At 32.0% G+C, this 27,440-nt stretch overlaps 2 protein-coding genes across 3 annotated transcripts in view; one reads left to right on the forward strand and one right to left on the reverse strand.

Moving 5' to 3' along the window:
- LOC136043991 (toll-like receptor 4) overlaps positions 1 to 8,733 on the forward strand; it is a 38,662-nt gene extending 29,929 nt beyond the window's left edge. For both annotated transcript variants that reach the window (XM_065729080.1, XM_065729081.1), the window contains exon 6: positions 1 to 8,733. In XM_065729080.1, the coding sequence (XP_065585152.1) occupies positions 1 to 192 (192 nt within the window). In that variant the 3' untranslated portion in view covers positions 193 to 8,733.
- LOC136035512 (probable serine/threonine-protein kinase irlF) overlaps positions 5,965 to 27,440 on the reverse strand; it is a 26,269-nt gene continuing 4,793 nt past the window's right edge. The window contains exon 3 of the mRNA XM_065717351.1: positions 5,965 to 6,384. Coding sequence (XP_065573423.1) covers positions 5,965 to 6,384 — 420 coding nt within the window. The remainder of the gene's footprint in view (positions 6,385 to 27,440) is intronic.

A 27,440-nucleotide genomic window follows, 5' to 3' on the forward strand; every position in this document is an offset into this window, starting at 1 on the left:
GCTGGGTCTGAGACAGCCAGTGGAGTAATTGCGATTCTCTGCATTATTTTAACAACATTAGTGGCCGTCATTATCTACATGAATGTTGCTTGGGTGCGAACAAAGGCTTCAGATGTTGCTCAGCTGGTTAAGAAACGTAGTGCCTACTCAAGCCTGCTAACTCAACCTGAAGACCAAGAAGTTCATGTATAATTAGTCCCGTGAAAAGTATTTTTTAACTAATCAGTATTATGTAAAAGGTAGCTATGTACTTGTTTCTGTCATTTTAACGCTGCTTTTTAGTGCTTCCTTTAAAACATCTTTTAAAAGTTATAATTTCTTATTTTATTTTAATCGTTGAAATACTTTTGTAATTTGTTTTCTATTGGGTTTAAATTTAATTGGAACTATCACTTACATATATCTGTAAACAACATCATTTACATTTTTTTTTAGTTTTCAGTTTTAAATTTTCGCCTACAAATTATTGGCCTTCGAAAATCTAATTAAAGATGTGTTTTATGGTTTATTTTTAAGAAGAAAAGGGGTCAATCGTTATATTTCACGGTCCAATTTAGAAGTACAACCCTCCTTGGTTCTTCGAGCAGCAAAGACCCCACCGCTGTAGTCAAGTATATGGCACGAAATGCCATATTTTTACGTAAACCTAAATGAGATATTAATTATTCCAGTATTTTAATTTTTTTGGAGAAGACCTTATATTTTGTCTTTTTACGTCATATATCATACCGACAAAATTATTAACAAACTGTTCACATTTGATTTTTCGCACCTTCTAACTTTATTGATATTAATATTTTGTATGATCTTTCAGCACACAGATATAGCTATTGGGCCCCTTTAGATAAAGTGGTTTTATCTTTCATCCAGGCCTCATCTTCGGTAATATAAGGAAATAAGGTATTAAGGATATATTAATATATTATTTATTGGTAATAATATTAATATATTAAGTTACACTTAAGATAACGATACTAGTACATTAAGGATAATATAATGAAAAATGCCATTTTTACGATAATATAATATAATGATAATATACATGATAAGTATCATATATAATATATGATAAGATAATATAATGAAAAGAAGGCTGTTTTAGACTTTGCATTTCTGGCCGTTTAGACTGCTTGTTTCTGTTATTTTTTTTTCATTAGTTCTTTCCAGTTCTTTGATTGTTATCAAATGTCTTTTCCAGCCAATGATTTTTTTTCTGCAGCATAATCAAATAGTCAATGTTTAATTAAACATTTGATAATTAAAGAGTTAATCAGTGTAATATAGGTTTTTACAATGAGCTATACATATATATATATATATATATATATATATATATATATATATATATATATATATATATATATATATATATATATATATATATATATATATATATATATATATATATATATATATATATATTTTGGCTATAAGTTGCCAAAAATGGCAGGGATGACGTTCTCTCTCTTATAAGTTTCCCCTGCAATTTTTTTTTGTGACTAACATCGTCTAAGATGAAGTGGCAGGGACTGATGTGCCATTTAAATTCACTTTTTTTTTCATTTCGTTGACTCATTGAAAGCCTTCTCCCTCCAAGAAACATCTCCCTCCAAGAAACGTTCTTTTATTTTGAGCGTGTTAAAAAGACCGTGTATTTTGTCGTTTTGCATCACTTTGTATAACAAATATATTGCACAAAAACATCATATTTGGCTTTTAGCCACTCTAGCTTCGTGTTGATGTTGTACATTTTGTCTAATATGTTAGTACATAGATATATCTATTGCGCTTTTTCAGGATCAGTTTTTCTTTTATCTTCTAACTTCACAAAAAATGAAGTGGTATGACTTCATTTCTTCCATTAACCTTCCATCAGAATCACTATATCTTCTATGCAGGGACTAGCAAAAAAAAACCTGTATCCAAATAAAATTATTTTATTTGAAATGTATGTAGAAGGGCACTGTGTTTTTTCCTTTCCCATCACTTGTCATTGAAAAATACACTAAAGATGTAAATTTAGTTTCCCCACATTCCAATTTCCAGTTGATGTATAATCCGTTACCGAGGCCGTCAGACATCTGTTGTGCTCCAAATTTTGTTAAAATGTTAATTTTTTTTTATCTTCATTCCAGCATGAAGTAAAAAGATTGAAAACATTTATACAGTCGTTATTTTTATTTATGTCTCGAATTATAAAATTGTACCATCTTTTATTTGAAATTTTAAGCTTTTACTTCACCTACGTATATAACCCTTTCACAAGAAGTTCGCTTTAGTATAGCCTTTCGCATGATATTTCAGTTTTGAATATTAAAGTAGATATTTATAAATTTTGTTATTGTTGTTTTGATGTATTGTGACTTTTCTTTGTACTGTATTCAGTGTGTTTGCTTTTATTTACTCTCGTTCCATTTTATCTATCAATTTTATTGTAACCATTTCTTTTTGGAGTTTTTTTTTTTTTTGTTTGAAAGTTGTTTTGTAGATTTTTAAGATCCACTCTTACAGTCTTTATTAATATTCTATGTTTTTCTCAAAATCAACTTGACTGGTTAAAAGCCTTTTCTTTGTTCTTTAGACATCACAGTTTAAATTGTTAGTTTGACTAACATTTTTGAAATTCTTAACGCCGACAATTTAAAATCCTAAAATCTTTAATAATATTAAATATGTCGGTCTGTTTATCATTTAATGGTATATATTTTATTTTAAAGTTGTTTATTTTTGCATAGTTTAGATTGTAACAATTGGTAAGGGAAGTTGAATTAAGCATCTCAGTTGAGCTTAATTCTTTTCCTTTTTCCAGAATGAATAGCAAAACAGAACTAAAAAAATGGAGTTTTCTTGATTTCACGAAAACATTCCGCTTCTTCTCCTACTAGTGATTTAATCTCGTCACTAGCTCTATTTTTATTTATTATCAACGATAAGTAATAATGTAATATAATCAGTTAAATAAATAAAGAAAAAACAAGGTAATTCATATGGGTGGTTTGAACTCGCTCCGAAATTTCTTTATTTTTAGTTTCACCTCTGCGCTTTATTCTTCTTATCACCACTTGCTATAACGGCCAAACTCCGTTTCACCAGAACGTGTTATGGAGGTTATTTTTTATGCTTTTGTTAATTGGTAATAAATAATAACGTAATTGTAACGCAACGATTGGGAGGTAAAAATAACATTGGGTCATGCTTCCACGCCCCCCCCCCCCCCATACCCTCAGAAAAAAAAAACCTGTAATAAAACTATTCTGACTCAAGGTGTACAATTGAGGATAGTAAGAACCTTCTTTACAGTTTTTACTTCTTTTCTTCTTTAGAGTTTCTTTTCTAAAAAGTAGCTTCAATCTTGTTAACTTGGTGCATTTAGACATGCGGGGTATACTTGTGCATGCGGGGTATTAGACAGGTATTTCACAGAAAAATATGTTTCAAAAAATATGTTTTTCAAAATCTAAACTCAATCTATGTTTCACCCGAACATGCTATAGTGTTTTTTTTATACTTTTGTTAATCGGTAACAATTAGTAATGCAATTGTAACGCAGCAATTGGAAGGTGATAATCTTATATTCCGATTTTGCATCGTCCCTATTCACCCCCTCCCCAACATCCCCTGTACATGGGCCTGTGCCTACAATTTGAAAACAACTTAATAGTTGTGTATATCGTTTTTGTCCGAGTTTATAGTAGAAGTGGTTAGATATTTAAAACATGTTGTGCCAAAACTTTTTCCTAGTCTTTCTTTCGTACTTTTACTAAATGTTTCATTTTTTCTTCATTTTTTTTATTACTATTTGTCGAGTTAACAAAGAATAGCGCTTCAGATTTTGTACTAATATTACAAACATAATTGATTTTGAAATCAGCAGTATAGTTCATTTTAAACTATTGTCCTAAATATTGGTGTAAATGCAGGTTGAAGAATGGTACAATTGAAACATTTAATACATAAGTAACTATGAGACTAGGATTCAAACAAGCAAATTAAAATCTATTCGTCACTTTGTAACTAGTAAATAGCTTATTTACTTAATTGTCAGGTTTAGATTTTTGTCTTTTGATGTTAATCCAAGATGAAGAATATTTTGATCACGGAATAAATTCCAACAAAATTTAAATTGTAATGTGATTATAATTAACTGAAATTAAGCTTTATTTGATACTTTATTTTTAGTAATTGATAATTAATAGTTACATGTATTGACCAAATCCCATAATTGTAATTTTTGAATTCTCCCTTTTAATGAAAATCTCATTATGCAATTAAATTTTCCAAGCCTATCGTTTTCTCTGAGTTTAAATTATAATGAGACTAGAATTAAGAGGGGCAAATCGATATTTATGTTATTGGTACTCATCTCTTATACCCGCCACACTGAAGTTCTTGGCCTGGCAGGAACAGTTTCTTTCTGTAGTTTTTCTCAGCTTAGCGTAAGAGTGTATATACACTACATTGTAGGTGTATTTTAATTAGATATTTTAGTTGGTATTTTGGTTAGGTTGGGTTAGAAACCTTTTAATATCATGTGTTCCGGGGTTCTGATTTCCATAATTATTTGTTGTGGTTTCAATAATTTTGTTACTAAAGTATTTTATTTTCTTCATACTTGGGTATATTTCCGTAGGATTAAAGTAACTTCACTTCTGGAGTGTAGTGGGTATAAGAAATAAGCACCTTGTTATTTTATAATTAGTGAATGGTAAAAAATTATTATATTTACTTATGACAGCGAAGACCTGTCATTTTGAATATATTCTATTTTGTGCATAAGCAAATATATTTGTGTAGTTTCTAAAACTTTGTTAAGTAATGCAAGATTCCTATGTGTTGATGAAACATTAGAATGATTGATTCTGATTCATTGCAAGTGCTGTACTATGTATTTCAATTGTTGTATCTTTAAAAAAAAAAAAAAAATCCAGAAAGAATTTATTATGAAGTTTGAACACCATTTGGATCAAGTGAAAATAACGAGAGAAAGTTAAATTATAATTAGAGATGGTAGAAATCAGTTATCCGCGGGTTGTGAAATCTCCATTTGGAGGAGTGGGCTACAATGAAATCATGTGAGATACTAAGAAATAGTACGGAAAAAGTGAGATGACTTTGATTAACTAAGCACAGGAACATAAAAGCAGAACATTCAGTCACTTTCACTGTCATTAAGACTGTCTTCAACTGGATGTGCATGTGCATCTAGCTCCTCTCCTTCAATCTTAGATTCTGATTCTGATGACTATGCCAGTTCCAAAGCCGCCCATGAAAGGAAAATCTTAAAGATGGTCCTAAGCATTATATATCAATTTCTATCTCCGCCCTACCATCATATCTTTCTTGGAGCTAATTCTGTATTGAATTCCTTCAATTGGAGATTCTACAGTTAAATCATGAATTCGTATTGAAATTCTTGATAAACATTTCGCTTTTTAGAATTCTATGAACATTCCGTTTATTGAGTCTCCAATGTTTTTCAACAAATAATCCATAGAAGATCCCTGAAGGTTCTATAAGAAAAAGGTAGCTACTAGATACTAACAAAACGAAAGAAAGGGGCGTTGTTTATAGTTCTCTTTGATGACCCATTTTTTGTATGGGTTCAACAAGGATGTAAAAGTTGGGAAGGGCTGCTACGACTAGAGATTTTTCACAAATTTATCCTATGTTAAAATTGTGACTCCTTTTCAGTGATCCCAGAACTTTTCTGGAACTTTCATGAGACAGAGTGGGCTACGATGGATCCACTGAGATACTGGGAAAGAGATTAAGCATGTATTATGGTATTTTTTTTTTCCCTTTAGATATATAATTTAAGAACTCGACAAATGTTTAAAGTGAGAAATGCTACTGTTATTAGAAGCTGTAGATAAGTCACATATATGAGCATCGTGTAATGACTTACCATTGCCTAAAATTGCTCTTGAAGTAATTTCAAGAATAAGTTTTAAAACTTTTTAAAATTTAAAATTTAAACCCTTGCTCCTCTTGCTGTACTGCTTGCTTCTCTTGCTCCACTTCTTCATCCTCTTGCTCCCATGCTTGCTCATCTTGCTCCACTACTTGCTCCTCTTGCTCCATTACTTGCTCCTCTTGCTCCATTGGTTGCTCCTCTTGCCCCCATGCTTGCTCCTCTTGCTCCATTGCTTGCTCCTCTTGCTCCACTTCTTCATCCTCTTGCTCCATTGCTTGCTCCTCTTGTCCCCATGCTTGTTCCTCTTGCTCCACTGCTTGCTCCTCTTGCTCCATTGCTTGCTCCTCTTGTCCCCATGCTTGTTCCTCTTGCTCCACTGCTTGCTCCTCTTGCTCCATTGCTTGCTCCTCTTGCTCCTCTTCTTCATCCTCTTGCTCCCATGCTTGCTCCTCTTGCTCCACTGCTTGCTCCTTCGGCAAAAAAAATTGATCTTGGTGCTCAACTTTATTCCTTCGTACAACAGTTGATTCATTCTGTTAGTTCTTTGTTCTATGCACAAGTATGTGACCCAAGTGGCCTTTTTGTTGAATGGGCACAATATTCCATTTAAAGCCGTCCTTGTTTCCTAGTGTTAGTGCTTCTCAGTATAGATTATGGTAATTGTGTGTAATTTTGGGTTGCAAAGCGTTAACCATGTTGCATTCTTATTTTGACAAACTAAACGGGTTTGTCAGTTGACCGAAAAAAGAATTCACAAAGTGTTGATACAAATCGTGTCTTTGCACTTATTGGTTCTACTTATAGATTATGGTAATTGTGTGTTAATCTGATATTCGTGTTTGGACATGTTTTCAATTTTGGCTTTTAATTTAGCGAAACCGTCAGTCAAAACGAATGTAGAATGGAAACATTTGTTAGTATACTTTTCACTAGAATTGAAGCAATTTAATATTACTGTAAAATTAACGATTTTTAAAGGTTTTGCTGTCAATTTTAATATTTTTATTTTAATGTTAGACAGTGACTCTTGTAGCTTTGAAATTGACCAGTAAATTTGAATTGAAATAAGTTTAAACGCCTTTAATATAGCAATGAAAGCAAGTGGTTTGGGCAAAGAATTTACATTTGGTACAATATGATTATGACCAAATAAAACTGCTCCAAATAAATACACCATCAAATTCTTCCAAAAAATGTTTTATGCGTATATTACCCATTTTTACTGAGGATTTCAGCTTGCAATCAGAGCATTTCTATCACGAACACTTTTGGCACATAATGTCTATAATCATTCTTCTCTTGAAATCTGGTTGTTTTAAATTAAAAAAAAAGAAGCATCTAGGGAAGTTAGATAAGATAAATAAATTATTTATTTAAACAAAATCACTATGACAAGCCGACAAAGGACCGAAATCGGACTTAGAAGTCGACAAATCATATGATTACACGAAAACTGGCAAAAATACAAAAACAACAACGAAAAAGAAAAGTCATAATGAATAATCATTTGTGAGTCAATAATTTAGCTACAAAAAGTCAATTAAAAGTTAAAAAGATAAAAACTAGTAAAACTAAACTTAAACAAATCAAATCCGAAAATAAAATAAAAGGAACATTCAAAAAGGGGGGGGGCAAAATAAGCGAATAGATACAAAAAAAGAACGAGATATAAAAATATATATAAATAAACTCAAAGGGACACTAAAAAGTGTCAATAATTTAACTGCGTAAAGGGAATAAAAAGATTAAAACTGGTAAAATGGGGGGGGGGGAAACAACATAAGTGAATAAAACAAAAAAGAGAACGAAATATTAATATATATAAAAATTAAAAGGAACACTAAAAAAGAGTGGGCGGGGGGGGGGCAGAACAATCAAATTAGTGCAAGAACCTGGGAAGCACCATCCGTTGATAAAAAAAAGGGAGAAACTAGTGGGATATTTTATTCATTCTTTTCTGTTATGAAGGGGATAAAAGTTTTTTATATCCGGAAGTAATGGGGAAATGGGGGACAAAATAGGGATGGGCTGATAAACAGCTCGAGGCGGTCGTAATCTAAATAAGGATGACGTTTGGGGTAAATACTTGCTTTCCAAGGGTTGGTTATTGCATTCTTTGCAAAACGGAGGATTCTAGCGATTGTATTTTTCCGAACTGTTTCAGGAAATGTTCGGTAAACATGGAGTTGGAACGTTTCTATCACGCATTGTTTATGCACAATAATTTTTAGGATATGAAAATGAAAAATATGCGGATAAATATGAAAAAACATACGATTGAAAAAAAAACAAATAAATTCAACAGACAAAAATTGCAGTTGAAAGATAATTGTTTCTGAAATGACTCAAACATTATAATCATCTTCAGCGTAATGAAGGTATTATGGATAAATTTTAGCCTATTCGTGTTTTCGATTAAACACGTGAAATATAAAAGTTTATGGCTTCAAAAAAGTTCCACCCTAGTTTTATATGCTCCTTTAAAGTTGAATTATTTTTCTTTGTTTTTACGCCTAATGTTTTTTCGTAATCACTTTAAGTTTGAAAAAAAAAAAAACATTGATTGCATTTTTGGGTTCAGTAAATAATCCGAATTTTTTTTTAATCTTTTTTTCCACAAAAATACAAAACACAAATTTTACAAAAAAAAAACAAACTACAGAAAACACTCTTAGGTCTATATAAGAAAGTGTAATTTATAAAGAGAAGTACTCGTGTGAATTGTGTGAATTGTTTGGTTTGTTGCAGGGTAAATGTATGTTGCTTTATCCTAACTTGTACTGTTGAAATTTAAGCAATAAAAATATTAAGCTTTTGAATTTGAGTTTTTCACTCTTTTAAAAGAGTTTAGATGACAGTTTTCGGGGTGTATTTGATAGGGATCCAGAATATTCCTCTTTCCCCGGAAATTTCTTTTGCGGAAAATCTTTCCCCAGTACGGGAAATTCTCTCAACATTTAAATTTAAGCAGCCACAAAGAAATTAAAACAAATGACAAGAAGGGAGTCTTGATTGTTCTACCTATATTTCAGGATACATGTAGAATATATGGCGTAGAATAAAACAGTTCTTGTTAACGAACTGTAAATAAGGAGCAACTTGGGCCAATAGTAACCAAAGCTCTAAAAAGAGATTTTGATAACAACTAATACATCAAAAGATTTGGCTGATTCTTATGCTGATCCTATAAGTTTAATGTTACCCAGCAACCGCAAGGAGCCTAAGAAAATCTGCCTGGTTTTCGAAAAAAGGGTAAAACACCCCTCGAAAAGGGAAGTGATCTAAATGAAGGTTACACAATTAGATTCGGCATATTATGGAGCCCTAATTTGAAGGTTTCAAGCTCCCGTTTACTGAAATGTGTTTTCTTTATTTTTAACCTGAAGAAAGATAACGGATGTGCTTTTTCCCCTGGGGTAATCATGTTGACCGATAGTGCTATTAGATCGGACGAGGGCTCATTTGAATATATATTAAGAGTTTTAGAGTCCTTTTAAACTGACCAAAAAGATTTGGCCACGGGAAAGTGGCGTTTGCTGCCGTTTTGTGCCACCGAACTCTGATTTTGCCCTAATGAGGACCAAGTTGCTATCAATGGAATATTCTGAGACAGCCAATCGATTTAAGATTATCAAAAGCTATGAATTGAGATTCCTAGGTGCGGAACAAGTAACGACGTACCCTCATTCTCCACCCCATTATGTTCAGAGTTTTTGCTAGAGTATATCTAATCCAATATTTTGCTATTTACTATGATATAATTTGCTCAATGGGTGACAGTCATGAAGGTTGACTTGCAGCATTTTTTTTCTCTGAAACAATTAAAAAAGATATACATATATATATATATATATATATATATATATATTTATATATATATATATATATATAAGAAAACGTGGAGGCACAAAAAAGCCCTAAAATCCATCAAAATTTTGTCTATATGCATTTTTACTATGTGTTTACGATTCAGACAAATATTCTGGAGGGGAGGGGGCAAACCTGCGATCACCCTCCCCCTTGGATACTACCTTTACCTTGACAGCCCAGGTGTCCTAACATTAGTTTAACAGTCTAGTCTGTATACATTAGTCTGTATTAAAATAACAGTCAAAAGTCCGAGTCCAATACCTAAAACGATATATCTTGTATCATTTTCTCATGGGTATCATTTATTAATCTCACTTTTTTGTGATAATGTAGTAAAGAAATAAATTAAAACGTTGTTTCAGTAGATTCATTTCCTAATTAAATTAATATAAATTAAGTTTACTTTATTTGGACAAAATATTGCTGATTTGCAATGAAATATTATAGGTCTGTTACTTTAAGAGATACATGACAAAGGAATCTATTTATATTAATTTTTAATCGTCAAATAATTTAGAATATAATAAGAAGTTATCTAAATAATAATTAATTTTATTTAAAATTCCTTATAATCAAGGACGTATCTAGAACGGGGCTGTAGGGGTTTGACCCCCCCCCCCCGAAATGTTTGTCTGACTCGTAAAAACGTAACAAAAGTGGATATAAACAAACTTTTAATGTGTTTCTTTTTAGTTTTTTGTGTGTGTAAACCTCCACCCTCCAAAACCAAATCTTTGTGTAAAACACCCCCCGAAAAAATAATCCTGGATACGACCCTGCTTATAATAATAGACATATGTAGTAAAATAAGACTAATTAATATCTATAATTATTCACAATAGTGATTCTATGATAGTTTTTGAAGGAAAATTGTAATAAAATTTAACAAACACAAGGAAGATTATTCAAATACATGAGCCGGTAAACAGCCACCATTAGCGGGCTAAAACATATTCTCCTCTGAAACGTAAAATAATAGAGAAAACTCTCGGAAGAGACGCCCGTGGAAACTTACGTTGTCTCACCTCTAAATGCATCGTATACCACATTTTGCTAGCGAAGATGGAAGATTCTTAATGGAAATGTACAATAGAGGAAGTACCGAAGAGATACGACGCATTTCTCCGTTTTTGTTAATTGTGTGGTTTCCCAAGCTTTAACTATTATATAGTGAAAAAAGACATCACCTGTGCAACAGCACAAACACAGCAACAAACACACACCATAAAACCAAACATTAAAAAACTTGAACTATAAAAATAACAATAGATAGTAAATATTAAAAAAAAATTTATCAATTCTTGTTTAATTTTTTGGCCATAGAATAAATTACTGGTTGTTTATAGCAATGTCGATTAAGATTCTTTTTCCTTTTTGTCCTTTATACGAGTTTTTCTTTAGTTTGAATCTACGATTTATCAATGAAGTTAAACTGAACTAACTTTGGCGTACCTCGAAAATGTCATTTGTTCTCGTGTAAAACCGTGGTAGACTAAATTAGAGGTTGGTGGTCCTCTTTTCTAGGTTGATATAACTTGAACCAACTTTCAAAGAATGAAAAGAAGTTTGACTTTCAAAGATCCCCACAAGGTCCATTTTTAATATGATAAGCTTTTTGCAACCGTTAGAGCTACAAGGACGAAAGTTTTTGAAAACGGTTCTGAAAATTCCATACAGCCCTACAACACACGTCCCCGATTGTTTTTCGGTTTTTTATCTTAAATTTTCACGCTCACTTCTCTTATTGTTTTATTGGTGAAATTGTATAATTTTACCTCTAGTAGCTCAGCTATTTGCCTTTCCAAAATGAAATGTAATAAACAGATAATAAACCAACAGTGTCTAAGAATACTTTTACTGTTGAAATATACTTTTTTTTTATACAGAAATATGTGTTTAGCTTAGAACGGAACTATAGAAAGGTAATCTATGTCTCGAAAGTGTGTCCATTCGACTCTTTCTACGTCACACATGTTGCTGTAGGAGTCTTGAGTCAGGTCAACCAGGAAAGCTTAAATTCCCCCCCCCCTCGCAAAATTCCCTCCATTGCACTTCCTGGCTGAAGGGCCAAGAAACGGAGATCATCACCGCTGGTAGGGACGGTAAAGTCTAATGCCGTATTCTATACCTTTACCTTTACCCCCTCACAAAAAAGCTTAGATCCAATGAGATGAATGAAGTTATATCCCAATCATGAAGTAGCAGAAAGGGGTAAATAAAAAGAAACCTTAGCTATGTTTCGTCAGAGCACGTCTATGGTAAAAGCTACGGCGCAACTCTATTTTCTATAAGTGACATGGAAAAACTTATTGGAAAAAATGACAAATTCTTACTAAAGCTACTTTCTATCTTAACCGAAAATGTATTCTCGGATAAATTAAGAAATTGTGACATTTTGGCTAATTCTGAAAACTACTTTTAAATGTTTCTAAAATACTTGGGCTGCCTATATCATTCCCAAAAACTCTTCATTGACACTAGTTTTGAAATTTCTTCTTCTGCATTCCATTATTTGACTAGAATTCGTCTGTTTAAATAATAGGAAGAATTTATAACCCCTCCCCCCCCCCCGCCCCAGAAAGAAAAATTCAAGGTACGTCCCTATTTTTGGGGATTAGATTTTATTACTTTTTTTGTAAAACTTTTGTACATACTAGTTGATTAAACACACTTGTTAAACAAACACAAAATAACACATACAATAATACTAAAAGTAACCCACTATGGGGCTGTTAAAACCAGAAAAGTGAACCCAGAGCCATACCAAAGAAAGAAAAATTTAGATAGATAGAACCTATCTACCTGGATAAAATTTATTTATCTAGAAAGAATTTATCAAAGAATGATACATTTTCAGATTAATTAGAAAACCCTTACATTTGGCTAAATTGATAGTCATTCTTAACACTTATAACTGAATGTCCATTTTAAATCATAAAAGACTGCTAACGACAGTAACAAGCCACGGTAAACTCTAGAATTAATGTGTTTAATATGCCCAAAAGCTGTCTTTCCATTCTGTAGCACAAACCCGTGGTAATCGAGAATAAAAAACATGACACCAAAATTAAATTTTGAACTTCAAAGAATTTTCATTTGACGCTCCTTCAAGAGTAGTAAGTACTTCCCTAATCAAACTTAAAATTAAAAAGCAATGACGAAACCGAATGTGTGGGCATTAAAAAAAAAGATTAAAACCTTTGGAAACTGTCATAGGTCCTAATATACAGTATATCACTGACATTTTCGTGTCCAAAAGCCATTGACGACGGGGAATCAGCCCTTTATCTTAAAAGTTGAAGAGAATCATACTTTAGTCTATGTTTCACCACAATTTCCTTCTTTTCGTCGATATAGTGGGTCACTGGGGCATCGCTGAGACCTGTTTCAAACCTTTTTGCAAAGCCACTGCGAGATTTTTTCGAAAATTTGGCTTATTAGCACGAACTAAAATGGAATTTTTCACAAAAACTACATTTTCTGGTGTCTTTTTCGTATCACAGGCATCGCAACAGCACTGCCTAAGCAAAGAGCCAAGTCTGTCCCGTATTTTTTTTTTTACCAAGGCACTTCATATGGGAGGAGTTGTCATGCAAACTTTCGAAAGGGCTAATTTAATTGGAACTTAAAAGTCCTAGTGCCATCATTGAAAGTCATAAGTGATTCAAGGGCAAGCGTTACCACACCCCTTATTCCCCCCTAGACATCAGTTATAAATTTTCAGAGAGCCATTTTGCTCAACATGGTTGAAAGGTACAGTAAATATGCCTCTGGGGATAACACCCCCTTACTACCCGTTGGGAATGGACTGTAAGCTATGCAATTCTCCCATTGTGTACATATACTATTTGTTAGTGAGCAGGAGGATATATTTGACCCTTGATGTCCAATAAGACTAAGGATATTAAGGTATAGCCTTTAAGGAGTGTTGAGGAGAGTTTTGAATTAGATCAAAACACACTATATTCATACAGGTTGTTAAAAAGGTGTATATCAGGAACTGCTGAGGGTATTAAGTTGGAACTTCCAGGGAATGATGAGGGGGATGATTGACCAAAAGGCAATGTGTACACGCTGCTGCTACTACTACATCTACTGCTACTAGTGTTACTACTGCTTCTCCTGCGACTACTTCTAAGGCTATGGGTATTAAACTGAAATTTTCAGGGAATGCTAAGAATGAAGTTTAACTAAATCAAAACACACTATTTGCATACAGGTTGTCAAAAAATTTTATCAACAATATCTTAGGAACAATCGCATGGAGAAAATTTCATACTGTATATGATGATACTAAATCATTTAATATAATAAGAAATGAAATTTTAAATGAAATGAAATTTATGTTGTAATTATTGAAAGGGTCACCACAATCACGAGCTCTGTCTCTCCGTGGTGACCCAGTGTATTTTATTTGTTATGCGTATTATATTAATAAATTGAACTTGAACTTGAACTACTTAAGTAAATTTTCCATTACTTGTACTTGTACTTAAGTAAATTTCATACTGTATATGATGATACTAATATAATAATTAATATAATATAATACTAATATAATCATTTAATATAATAAGAAATGAAATTTTAAATTTTTTCCTAGAAACTTTTCACCGTTAACCTTTTTTCTTTCTCTATGGATTTTTTTTTCAATTTTTTTTCTTTTTTTTCCTTTTTTTCTGTCATTCTCCGTGCACGTTTTTCTGATTGTTTTGTTATTGTGGTAATTATTTTGTCATTCTGCTTTGTGTGGTGGGCCGTGGACTTAGGTATTGGATCTTCAACTAATATTATTTGTGTTGTAATTATTGATGGGGTCACCACAATTACGAGCTCTGTCTCTCCGTGGTGACCCAGTGTATTTTATTTGTTATGCGTATTATATTAATAAATTGAACTTGAACTACTTAAGTAAATCTTCCATTACTTGTACTTGTACTTAAGCAGAAACTATAGGGTGTATTTACTACTTGATACTTAAGTAAGATGACGAAATACTTATTACTTAAGATACTGATTATATACATATTTTTCAAATACTCTACGTTTGACACGAAAATTTTTTGCGCGTGTGCTTTAGTAATGCACAAGAAAACATCACCTTTGGATTTAGAGTAAACTCAGATATAGATCCATGTCCTATTTTTGGATGTGAAATAAGGTATTTGCTTATGACGAAAAAATTATAGCATAATTGTCATTTCGTTTAATTTTGTTTAAAAGTTATATAATAAAAAACTGAAATTATTTCATAGTTCACTGATCGACAGTGAGCTAACATCCCTTGTTTTCCAATAAATGTTACATACTGTAGTCAATTTGGGCTTATGTTTCTGACATTAGTGTTTAAGCTTTGTCATCTTGTCAACTTAACCAGATTTCTACCATTTCATCATCTTCAGGACCTTATTGGTAAAACTACTGAAGCTATGAATCTTTACTCATCTAAATGTTGTCTGCAATAAACAAGTCTGGGGAATTCTTGCTGATCCAATGCAGTGGTATTTTGTCAAATCCATTTTGGCAAATTCACGTATTCAGACAAATCTGACTTCAGATTTGTCATTCCATTGATAAGTTATATGCCCTAAAAAAATTAAAGGAAAACTAAACTTTCTTAAAACTTGAAACCCCCTCTCCTTCGCCCTATTTGAGATAGGGTTTGCGATACCAGAACTTGATATGAGCACTGATCTTAGGCATATTTGGCCAAGATTTCATTCGGATCCGTTGCTCCATTCGCAAGTTACACTAAATTAAACAGAAAACTAAAACTTTTTCAGCAATTAAAATCCACTTCCCCTTGTTATATTTGAGCTAGGGTCTTCATCCTAAAACTTGATACGCGTCATGGTCCTAGGCCTCTTTAGTTCAATTTTCATTCAGATCCATCCCTCCAGTTGCAAGTTACTCTGAACTAAACGAAAAAATTTTCTTTAGCAGCTAAAGCCCCCTCCTTGTTCTGTTTGAGCTAGGGTTATTATCTTTCAACTTGATGTGTCTCATGATCCTTGGCACCTATGGTTCAATTTTTTATACAAATTCGACCGGTGGTTCTTCCGCTATACTCGATTGCACAGACGGACAGACAGACAGAGCAAACAGACGGACGGACAGATTTTGCGACGTCTTAGGTAGCCATGTTGGCTCATTGGATCCCAAAAAAGGAAAGAATAGCATATTATCATCCAGGCATCATCCCCTATTCGGATGGTGGAAAAAATCCATCAAGATAGGTTTTCGATATCCGTCTGTCCGTCCGCCCTTCTGTGCAATCGAGTATAGTGGGAGAGCCGCCGGTCGGATTTGGATTAAAATTGAACTATTTGTATTACAATTGAGCTTAATTAAAGCGATGGGAAGGAGGCTTTAAGTGTTAAAACAATTTGAGTTTTTCATTTACTTCAGTATAACTTGCGAATGGAGAGCCTATAAACCTAGTCAGAATGTATGATAAGATCCTGATGTGGCTTGAAAAGCAAGGCTGTTTTGTCAATCTTGCAGCCATTTAATTTCGCAAAACTTTTGATCTCCTATCATACCTAGTGGCCTGCCAAAACCTGAAACGAGTGGGTACTAAGCGCGAAACGCTAGCCATTGTGATTTATTTTCTGTCTGAAAAACAGCAAAAAGCATTTGCTTTACGCAAAGAGGACTGTGTTTCAGAGTGGAGTAAAATAACCTTTTGTACCCTGCAAGGTACGAAACTGGCAGGAATAACGTTTCTTGGCATCATCAATTACTTGCTGGTAGAACATAATGATAAATAAAAATATATCGACGATTCGTCGCTCTTACTCGCCTAATTTATTGATGGCATTGTCCGCACCAAGCAACTCCCAGGAATCCCTTTCTATCTATTAAGTTTACGGTGCTACGATATGAAATTGACTATTAACTCTGTTAAATCAAAAATACTTAGACTGAACCCGCTAAAGAGAGACTACGTCCCCTTTGAATTTCCTTTCCCTGTTGTGAGGGAGGTAAAAATACTAGGTGTCATTTTCTCACATGATTGAACCTTTACTACCCATATTAATAGTGCGAGCGGTAAAGTTAACACATCTCTGCAAACCCCTTTAAAAATGTGTCACTTTGGGTGCAACACCTACAGTCTTCTTCGGGCATGCGTGTGCTAGCTACGTCCCGTACTTGGATACGCTTGTACCGTCTGGGCCCGTCAGTGTTAAAAACCACCTATATTAGTTAGTCCAAAAACAGGCAAGCAGGATTGATATTTCCCTGAGTAATAGAGATATTTCCCACCACGATGCCCTAGCAACCCTTGAAGTCCAAAGTTTGGAACTCCGTTTGGGTGACCTTATTAGGTTTGGCCAAATGCTGCTGTCTAACCCTGCTCACTGTGACATTTTCAGGGGGCTATGATGATCCACAAGCAAGGTAAGAGCTGTGAGAATAGTCCAGTTATTATTCTGAGCTGTTTAATGGTCAGCCCGGAACTCAAACAATTCAACGTCCAAGAAGTTTTCAATGAGCTTGACGAAGCATTTTCTATGTTGTCAGCCTCACGTTTTTGAAGAGCTTTGTGCCAAACGACGCAAACATATTGCTTATATGCCCTTTTGAAAAGCCGCATGCATATAATTTGTTTTGAATTATTTGAAGTTCCCCTTAAATATTCCCATAAAAAGTTAACCTTACTAGTTTAAGTTATCTTAGCAGTAGTAGTATTGTCAGTGGCAGTAGTAGCAGTAGCTTCATGCTGTAGTAGCTTTTGGCTCGCTCAAAATAGCCTCATCATATCTTAAAATTTCAACTGAATAATCACAGACTAATTGAGATATTGCTGGTACACCCTTTTCACTATTTACAAACTCATGATACGTTAAGATTTAGTTCAACATACCCTAAACATTACTTGAAAGATCCACCTTAATACTCTTATGCCAAGTTTACACGCATAGGATTTTATAAAAATCCTATAGCGAAATCCTTAAAGGTTCCAAAGAAAAGTGTTCACACGTAAAGAAGCGTCTATATGCATAGGGTAAGCACGTAATTAGTGCCGAAAATATTTTTGAGGGTGAAATATTTGAAAAGTTCAAACATGGATCCGTATTCAAATCTGGAAGAATTGGCGATTGGGTAGCCTGATTCAATTTGTGTGGCCAGATGTATAATTTCAAGATTCTATATTGTGGTTTCCATTTGTCTTTTTATAGTCATTCCATTCAGGTTACCCTGGATGTTTTTCATTGTGACAGATAGTTGTAATGCTCTGCTGAAAGAGGAAAAATATTTTAATTACATAGGATAAGAAAATTTCAGTAGGCTAATCAGTTAAAAGTCTTAAACTAGCCGGGGAAGGGTAAAATTCTAGTTATTTGACTTCTTGCTATCTCAGAAAGGGTTTAGGTAAGGAAAATGAAACTTTCAGGGATAAATTTACAGACTAAAGTATGTCCCGGGAAGGTATTTTGAAGCAACTACCTCTGCTCCTTCTCCCTCTAGAGGGCCTTGACCTTTGATGACCTTTGAAAATATGTGTTTTATAAAAGTGAAACGGTTGCAAAATAGATCTTCTGCTTAATTGAAGCACAACAAAATTGTTTTCAGCATCATAAATTTGCTCAATTTTGTTTTATAAGGTTTTAAAGATATGCAAATATATTTCCTAAATTTTGAAAAAAAACATTGGTATGGCTCAAAATTCTACTCAGATAACAGGAATTGCATTTTCAGAACTAAAGGCAGAGAAAAAGCAACTGGTAACTGAAAAATTAAGGTAAAATGTTGTTTTGCCAAAATTTCAATAGGCATAGACCTGTCATTTAGGCAAATTTCAGGGCCCTCTAGAGGGAGAAGGAGTGGAGGTGGGTACTTTAAAATACCTTCCCAGGACATACTTTAGCCTGTAGATTTATCCCTGAAAGTTTCATTTTCCTAACCTAAACCCTTTCTGAGATAGCAAGAAGTCAATTGACTAGAATTTTACCCAGGGAAGTGTTTATTCCAGTAAAAAATCACCATCTATCTTTTTTGCCTCCTTTAGCCTGTTTCCAGTTCCTGATTGCCATTTAAATTTCATTTTGTCTGTTACTCATTTCTTATCCATATTACTGAGGGGTCATAGCTAAGCACTAGAGAAGTCATTGTTAAATATCTTGTGCTTAAGTATATATAGCTTATTGCAATTAACTAGAATTTCTAAGTATACAATGTTTGATGTGTTCTAAGCCAAAAGAAGGACCTGTAGGCCTATTGAAGAAATTATTGTAAAAAAGGATTCTTTATAATTTACATAATAATTATAGCTAATACATTCTACATGTAGCCCTACTTTACTTTACACTCAACCTTCCTAATATAGAAATATATTGCTGAAATTACATATTTTCCATTGATTCTTCCAATCAATCCCTTGACCCTAGTTCCTGTCAATTGAAGCAACTGTGAAAAAAAAAGAACTGGAAAAAAAGTAACAGGTGGCACAGTACCCTGGAAATATGTAATTTGGGCGATATATTTGCACATTAGACAGGTTGGGGGTAATTTTTTCTTCTTTATATTTTTCACATACAACTAAAGTGAACATGCCACCAACACCTTTTTATGCTCTTTCCAAATATAATAATTGCTTCTATTGTAAATTCAAATTTAAATACTTTTTAACCTAACCTAAATAATTTTGGAACTGACAAAACATAGTAAATTATTTTGTCAAAAACAAGCAAATATGCATACTTTAGTTGAAAATTCAACACCAAGAAAGAAGAAAACAGTATAATATTGTAAAATTTATTTATCAACTTAATTGTGGATAATCAGTGCTTTTGGATTATATGACATTTAAAAAAATGGATTTATGATGAAACAGTAAGTTTGAACCCAATGTTTTAAAGTTTGAGACCAATGTGTTAATTCTTTTTATGCCAAAAAACTAAAATATTTGGTCATTTTCAAAAGCTAAAAACTGCTTAAATTTGCAATAGAAGCAATTATTATATTCATAAAGAACATAAAAAAGCATCAAGTGGAATGTTCACTTTATTTGTAAGTCAAAAATATGAACAACAAAAAATTTACCAATTTATAGTATAGAGCTGCATGATTTTTCCCCTGGGTACATAGACTAAGTGGATGGTCACTTGTACCTGATTGTGTTTCTACTGTTATTAGTTGGATAGAAAAAAAACAAAGAAAGTTCCTATTGAAAAGAAAAGAGCCCAAAATTGAGATTGAATTGTCAAAGCTTGGAGGTTTGCCCCTTCAGTCTGTTTAAAGAAAACAAATTCATAATTGAAGCTTTGTTCATTTCAATCTTAAAGGTAACCTATGTTTGTGACACTTCATTAAATGTTTGTAAAGGGATACTTTTATTTATTCATTTGTCTTGTCTGTTTTCTACAAGATTGTTTTTTAATCTTTAAATTGATATGCATTTCTTACAAATTAATTAGTCATACCAGAGTTCTATTTATGAGTTTTTGACCTACTTTGTAATCCCTGGTCTCAAAATTTCATATAAATTTGTTGAAGCTAGGACACATAGAAATACTGTCTGTTTAAAGAAAATGGATAGACATAAGTAGGTTTTATTACACTAAAGCCCTAGGGTCATGGCAATTAAAACAAAACAATGAAGATTAACTTTAAAATACTTGACATCACATAATTATAACACTCACAAAGAAAAACAAATCACAAAATTTTACTGTATATATATATATATATATATATATATATATATATATATATATATATATATATATATATATATATATATATATGTTTAAAAAAATCAAGTCATAGTTGCCAGGATGCCTTGCTGCCATTTTCTCTACTCTCCTATAAACAATATATATTTTATTTAGACAAATTAATTTTAAGACAGGTATCAACAAAACTCCATCAGGGATTGTATTTACTCAAGATACAACCAGCAATATTAATGCTTAGCTTTGTGATATTCTAGTCTTGAAATAATAAAAAAAGAAGAATTATATGTTCTATGTTCTATTTCTTTTCTACCAGCTCATTTGTGATAGCAATATGCTTATGGTTGGCTTAAAATCTCTCTAAATGCTTTAAAATAGATGGAACTTTAAAAACAAAATATACTGATGAGAAAAAAGAATGTTACCATAACTCTCTAAACTTGGTACTGTTTAAGACAATTTTTTAGCAAAGCAAATGCAAAACTTTAATGTATTTTGATATAAGATACTTCAGAGAGTTTTGACCAAATCTATGAATTAAAGGGCAAGGCATTCCTTCCCAATTTTTACAAAAGAAGAAGCTTGATTAATAAAATAGATATATCTTTAACAGAAAGCAAGTGACATTAATGAAATTAATCAAAACAAAATTAACTGAGATTAAAGAATATCAGCTATATATTTATCTTATAGAAGGTGGCATAAAATATTGTTTCTCAAGTTTGAAAAACACCGTGTTACAACTTAAAGTTCTAATCAATAACAGGAATTGTAATTTAAGAACTAAGGCCAGAGAAAAAAAAACTGAAAATTATGGTAATATGTTGTTTTTTCAAAGTTTCAAAAGATATAGACATGTCATGTAGGCAAATTTTAGGACCCTCTATAGGGAGATGGAGTTGAGATAGGTACTTTGCAATACCTTTCTGGGACATACTTTAGCCTGTAGACATATCCCTGAAAGTTTCATTTTCCTAATCTAACCTCTTTCCAAGATAATCAAAAGCAGCTAAAGTAGAATTTTCTCCAACTGAAAATATAGTGTGGTTTAGATGCCAAGCCTGTTTGATATGGTAATATAAATCTTGCATGATGTTTTTCTTTTTTTAGTTTGATATAGGAATAATAAATCTCATTAATGCAACCTTCAAGCCCTGGGAATAAGAAAAGGATATAAACAGTAGCCTGATAAGAAAAGATATAAACAGTAGGGGGAAAAATATTCAAGATTACATTTTAGAAACAGGATTTATTTCTGATAATTGGATTCACAAAACTCAATTAGGCTATGTTCAAAGGTACAAAGAAGTTCCTAAACTTCTTGAATGGTCAAAATTAACCTAAGATAGACCTAAGTACAGTTCTATCATTAATGCAATCTTCAAGCCCTGAAAATAAGAAAAGGGTATACAAAGTAGCCTAGTTTGGGAATAAAATTCAAGATTGCATTTTAGAAACTAAATTTGTTTCTGATAATTGGATTCAGCAAACTTAACTAGCTACTTTCCTAGGCACAAAGAAGTCCTTACACTGAAATTTTACCCCAGGGCTTGTAAAGGAATATGTCCAAACTCTAAAACAATGCCCTAGCAGAAAAAAAGTGAAGCACCCAACTAAGCTAACCTTTTTAGAGTTACTGAGGATTACAACCAACCTATCCAAAGGCGATTTAAAACTATTTCTTCTTAAAAAAGCGTATGCATTAGAAAAAACTTTAAGGCTTTAGCTTATTACTTGTAAGGATTTTGCTCAGAACTTGAAATAATTTCAAGCTAAATTTTTCTTATTGAAACATAACAAACAAAATGAAAAACAAATTAATTTTGTTATGATATGACAAATAATTTGGTAACAAGGGAACATCAAAAAACATACTTGATAAGATTATGGAACAGCTCTTCTGATAATTTTGCAACAAACTATAGGGGAATTTAATGCATAGACCAAGTAGTCAAAATAATACTGGGATGTCCATGAATCAGCAAGACTAAAAAAAAGGTTTAAAATAAGAGCTTTGAGACATGTTATCCTTCTAAATATCAAATTTCATTGAGATCCAATCACCTGTTTGTAAGTTAAAAATACCTCATTTTTTCTAATCTTTCAGAATTACCCCCCCCCCCCCAACTTCCCCAAAATGAGCGGATGCGTTCCAGTATGTCAATCATGTATCTAGGACTCGTGCTTCATATTCTCACCAAGTTTCATCCTGATCCCTCCACTCAAAGTTTTTTCCAAGTTTTAGGTTTCCCCCTCCCAACTCCCCCCCCCCCCCCAATGTCACCAAATCTGGTTGGGATTTAAAATAAGAGCTCTAAGACACCATATCCTTCTAAATATCAAATTTCATTGAGATCCAATTGCCCATTTGTAAGTTAAAAATACCTCATTTTTTTAATTTTTCAGAATTACCCCCCCCAGCCACCCCAAAGAGAGAGGATCCGTTCTGATTATTTCAATCATGTATCTAGGACTTGTGCTTATTTTTCCCACCAAGTTTCATCCCAATCCCTCCACTCTAAGTGTTTTCCAAGATTTTAGGTTTCCCCCTCCCATATCCCCCCTAATGTCACCAGATCTGGTCGGGATTTAAAATAACACTGGTAGCTGTGAAATAAATACTCTGAATCTGATGCAAAAACAGGATATTTATAATAAGTCAAAGCAGGATAATGAATGCAATTTTATTTGTTTGAAACACACTGAATCTCTTACTAGGTAAGAGCAATGAGCCTCTTTCCTTGTTGTGCCATAACTTCAGTCAATTTTATGCCAGATTCAAATGTAAAATAAAGCTAGACTATTAACCAATATTATACAGCATTTGTTCTTAAACTAGACTTCTGAATGATTAGACAAAACACTCATAAATTTTCATATAGGTTTATGGTTTAATATGAAAATGGATAAAGGTTGAGCATAGAACCTCTTGAGAATATATATATATATATATATATATATATATATATATATATATATATATATATATATATATATATATATATATATATATATATATATATATATATATATATATATATATATATATATATATATATATATAATATATATATATATATATATATATATATATATATATATATATATATATATATTTATATATTTATATATGAATATATATATGTGTGTGTGTGTGTATGTTCTCCATATACATTGATCTGTAGAAATTGCATTTTGAGAATCAAAGCAAATGTGAACATGAACAGAAACTCAAAATTAAGAAAAAATATTTGGTCAGGATTAACCTAAGATAGGCCTAAGTACAATTCTATCATTAATACAATCTTTAAGCCCTGAAAATAAGAAAAGGGTATACATAGTAGCCTAGCCTTGGAATAAAATTCAATATTGCATTTACGAAACTAAATATAAGCATTATAGAAACTAAATTTGTTTCTGATAATTGGATTCAGCAAACTCAACTAGCTAATTTCCTAGGCACAAAGAAGTCCCTACACTGAAATTTTTCCCCATGGCTCGTAAAGGAATATGTCCAAACTCTAAAACAATGCCTTTTTCTTCCAATCAATCCCTTGACCCTAGTTCCTGTCAATTGAAGCAACTGTGAAAAAAAAAGAACTGGAAAAAAAGTAACAGGTGGCACAGTACCCTGGAAATATGTAATTTGGGCGATATATTTGCACATTAGACAGGTTGGGGGTAATTTTTTCTTCTTTATATTTTTCACATACAACTAAAGTGAACATGCCACCAACACCTTTTTATGCTCTTTCCAAATATAATAATTGCTTCTATTGTAAATTCAAATTTAAATACTTTTTAACCTAACCTAAATAATTTTGGAACTGACAAAACATAGTAAATTATTTTGTCAAAAACAAGCAAATATGCATACTTTAGTTGAAAATTCAACACCAAGAAAGAAGAAAACAGTATAATATTGTAAAATTTATTTATCAACTTAATTGTGGATAATCAGTGCTTTTGGATTATATGACATTTAAAAAAATGGATTTATGATGAAACAGTAAGTTTGAACCCAATGTTTTAAAGTTTGAGACCAATGTGTTAATTCTTTTTATGCCAAAAAACTAAAATATTTGGTCATTTTCAAAAGCTAAAAACTGCTTAAATTTGCAATAGAAGCAATTATTATATTCATAAAGAACATAAAAAAGCATCAAGTGGAATGTTCACTTTATTTGTAAGTCAAAAATATGAACAACAAAAAATTTACCAATTTATAGTATAGAGCTGCATGATTTTTCCCCTGGGTACATAGACTAAGTGGATGGTCACTTGTACCTGATTGTGTTTCTACTGTTATTAGTTGGATAGAAAAAAAACAAAGAAAGTTCCTATTGAAAAGAAAAGAGCCCAAAATTGAGATTGAATTGTCAAAGCTTGGAGGTTTGCCCCTTCAGTCTGTTTAAAGAAAACAAATTCATAATTGAAGCTTTGTTCATTTCAATCTTAAAGGTAACCTATGTTTGTGACACTTCATTAAATGTTTGTAAAGGGATACTTTTATTTATTCATTTGTCTTGTCTGTTTTCTACAAGATTGTTTTTTAATCTTTAAATTGATATGCATTTCTTACAAATTAATTAGTCATACCAGAGTTCTATTTATGAGTTTTTGACCTACTTTGTAATCCCTGGTCTCAAAATTTCATATAAATTTGTTGAAGCTAGGACACATAGAAATACTGTCTGTTTAAAGAAAATGGATAGACATAAGTAGGTTTTATTACACTAAAGCCCTAGGGTCATGGCAATTAAAACAAAACAATGAAGATTAACTTTAAAATACTTGACATCACATAATTATAACACTCACAAAGAAAAACAAATCACAAAATTTTACTGTATATATATATATATATATATATATATATATATATATATATATATATATATATATATATATATATATATATGTTTAAAAAAATCAAGTCATAGTTGCCAGGATGCCTTGCTGCCATTTTCTCTACTCTCCTATAAACAATATATATTTTATTTAGACAAATTAATTTTAAGACAGGTATCAACAAAACTCCATCAGGGATTGTATTTACTCAAGATACAACCAGCAATATTAATGCTTAGCTTTGTGATATTCTAGTCTTGAAATAATAAAAAAAGAAGAATTATATGTTCTATGTTCTATTTCTTTTCTACCAGCTCATTTGTGATAGCAATATGCTTATGGTTGGCTTAAAATCTCTCTAAATGCTTTAAAATAGATGGAACTTTAAAAACAAAATATACTGATGAGAAAAAAGAATGTTACCATAACTCTCTAAACTTGGTACTGTTTAAGACAATTTTTTAGCAAAGCAAATGCAAAACTTTAATGTATTTTGATATAAGATACTTCAGAGAGTTTTGACCAAATCTATGAATTAAAGGGCAAGGCATTCCTTCCCAATTTTTACAAAAGAAGAAGCTTGATTAAAAAAATAGATATATCTTTAACAGAAAGCAAGTGACATTAATGAAATTAATCAAAACAAAATTAACTGAGATTAAAGAATATCAGCTATATATTTATCTTATAGAAGGTGGCATAAAATATTGTTTCTCAAGTTTAAAAACACCGTGTTACAACTTAAAGTTCTAATCAATAACAGGAATTGTAATTTAAGAACTAAGGCCAGAGAAAAAAAAACTGAAAATTATGGTAATATGTTGTTTTTTCAAAGTTTCAAAAGATATAGACATGTCATGTAGGCAAATTTTAGGACCCTCTATAGGGAGATGGAGTTGAGATAGGTACTTTGCAATACCTTTCTGGGACATACTTTAGCCTGTAGACATATCCCTGAAAGTTTCATTTTCCTAATCTAACCTCTTTCCAAGATAATCAAAAGCAGCTAAAGTAGAATTTTCTCCAACTGAAAATATAGTGTGGTTTAGATGCCAAGCCTGTTTGATATGGTAATATAAATCTTGCATGATGTTTTTCTTTTTTTAGTTTGATATAGGAATAATAAATCTCATTAATGCAACCTTCAAGCCCTGGGAATAAGAAAAGGATATAAACAGTAGCCTGATAAGAAAAGATATAAACAGTAGGGGGAAAAATATTCAAGATTACATTTTAGAAACAGGATTTATTTCTGATAATTGGATTCACAAAACTCAATTAGGCTATGTTCAAAGGTACAAAGAAGTTCCTAAACTTCTTGAATGGTCAAAATTAACCTAAGATAGACCTAAGTACAGTTCTATCATTAATGCAATCTTCAAGCCCTGAAAATAAGAAAAGGGTATACAAAGTAGCCTAGTTTGGGAATAAAATTCAAGATTGCATTTTAGAAACTAAATTTGTTTCTGATAATTGGATTCAGCAAACTTAACTAGCTACTTTCCTAGGCACAAAGAAGTCCTTACACTGAAATTTTACCCCAGGGCTTGTAAAGGAATATGTCCAAACTCTAAAACAATGCCCTAGCAGAAAAAAAGTGAAGCACCCAACTAAGCTAACCTTTTTAGAGTTACTGAGGATTACAACCAACCTATCCAAAGGCGATTTAAAACTATTTCTTCTTAAAAAAGCGTATGCATTAGAAAAAACTTTAAGGCTTTAGCTTATTACTTGTAAGGATTTTGCTCAGAACTTGAAATAATTTCAAGCTAAATTTTTCTTATTGAAACATAACAAACAAAATGAAAAACAAATTAATTTTGTTATGATATGACAAATAATTTGGTAACAAGGGAACATCAAAAAACATACTTGATAAGATTATGGAACAGCTCTTCTGATAATTTTGCAACAAACTATAGGGGAATTTAATGCATAGACCAAGTAGTCAAAATAATACTGGGATGTCCATGAATCAGCAAGACTAAAAAAAAGGTTTAAAATAAGAGCTTTGAGACATGTTATCCTTCTAAATATCAAATTTCATTGAGATCCAATCACCTGTTTGTAAGTTAAAAATACCTCATTTTTTCTAATCTTTCAGAATTACCCCCCCCCCAACTTCC

Source organism: Artemia franciscana, chromosome 2 (assembly GCF_032884065.1).
Source record: "Artemia franciscana chromosome 2, ASM3288406v1, whole genome shotgun sequence".
Taxonomy (NCBI): domain Eukaryota; kingdom Metazoa; phylum Arthropoda; class Branchiopoda; order Anostraca; family Artemiidae; genus Artemia; species Artemia franciscana.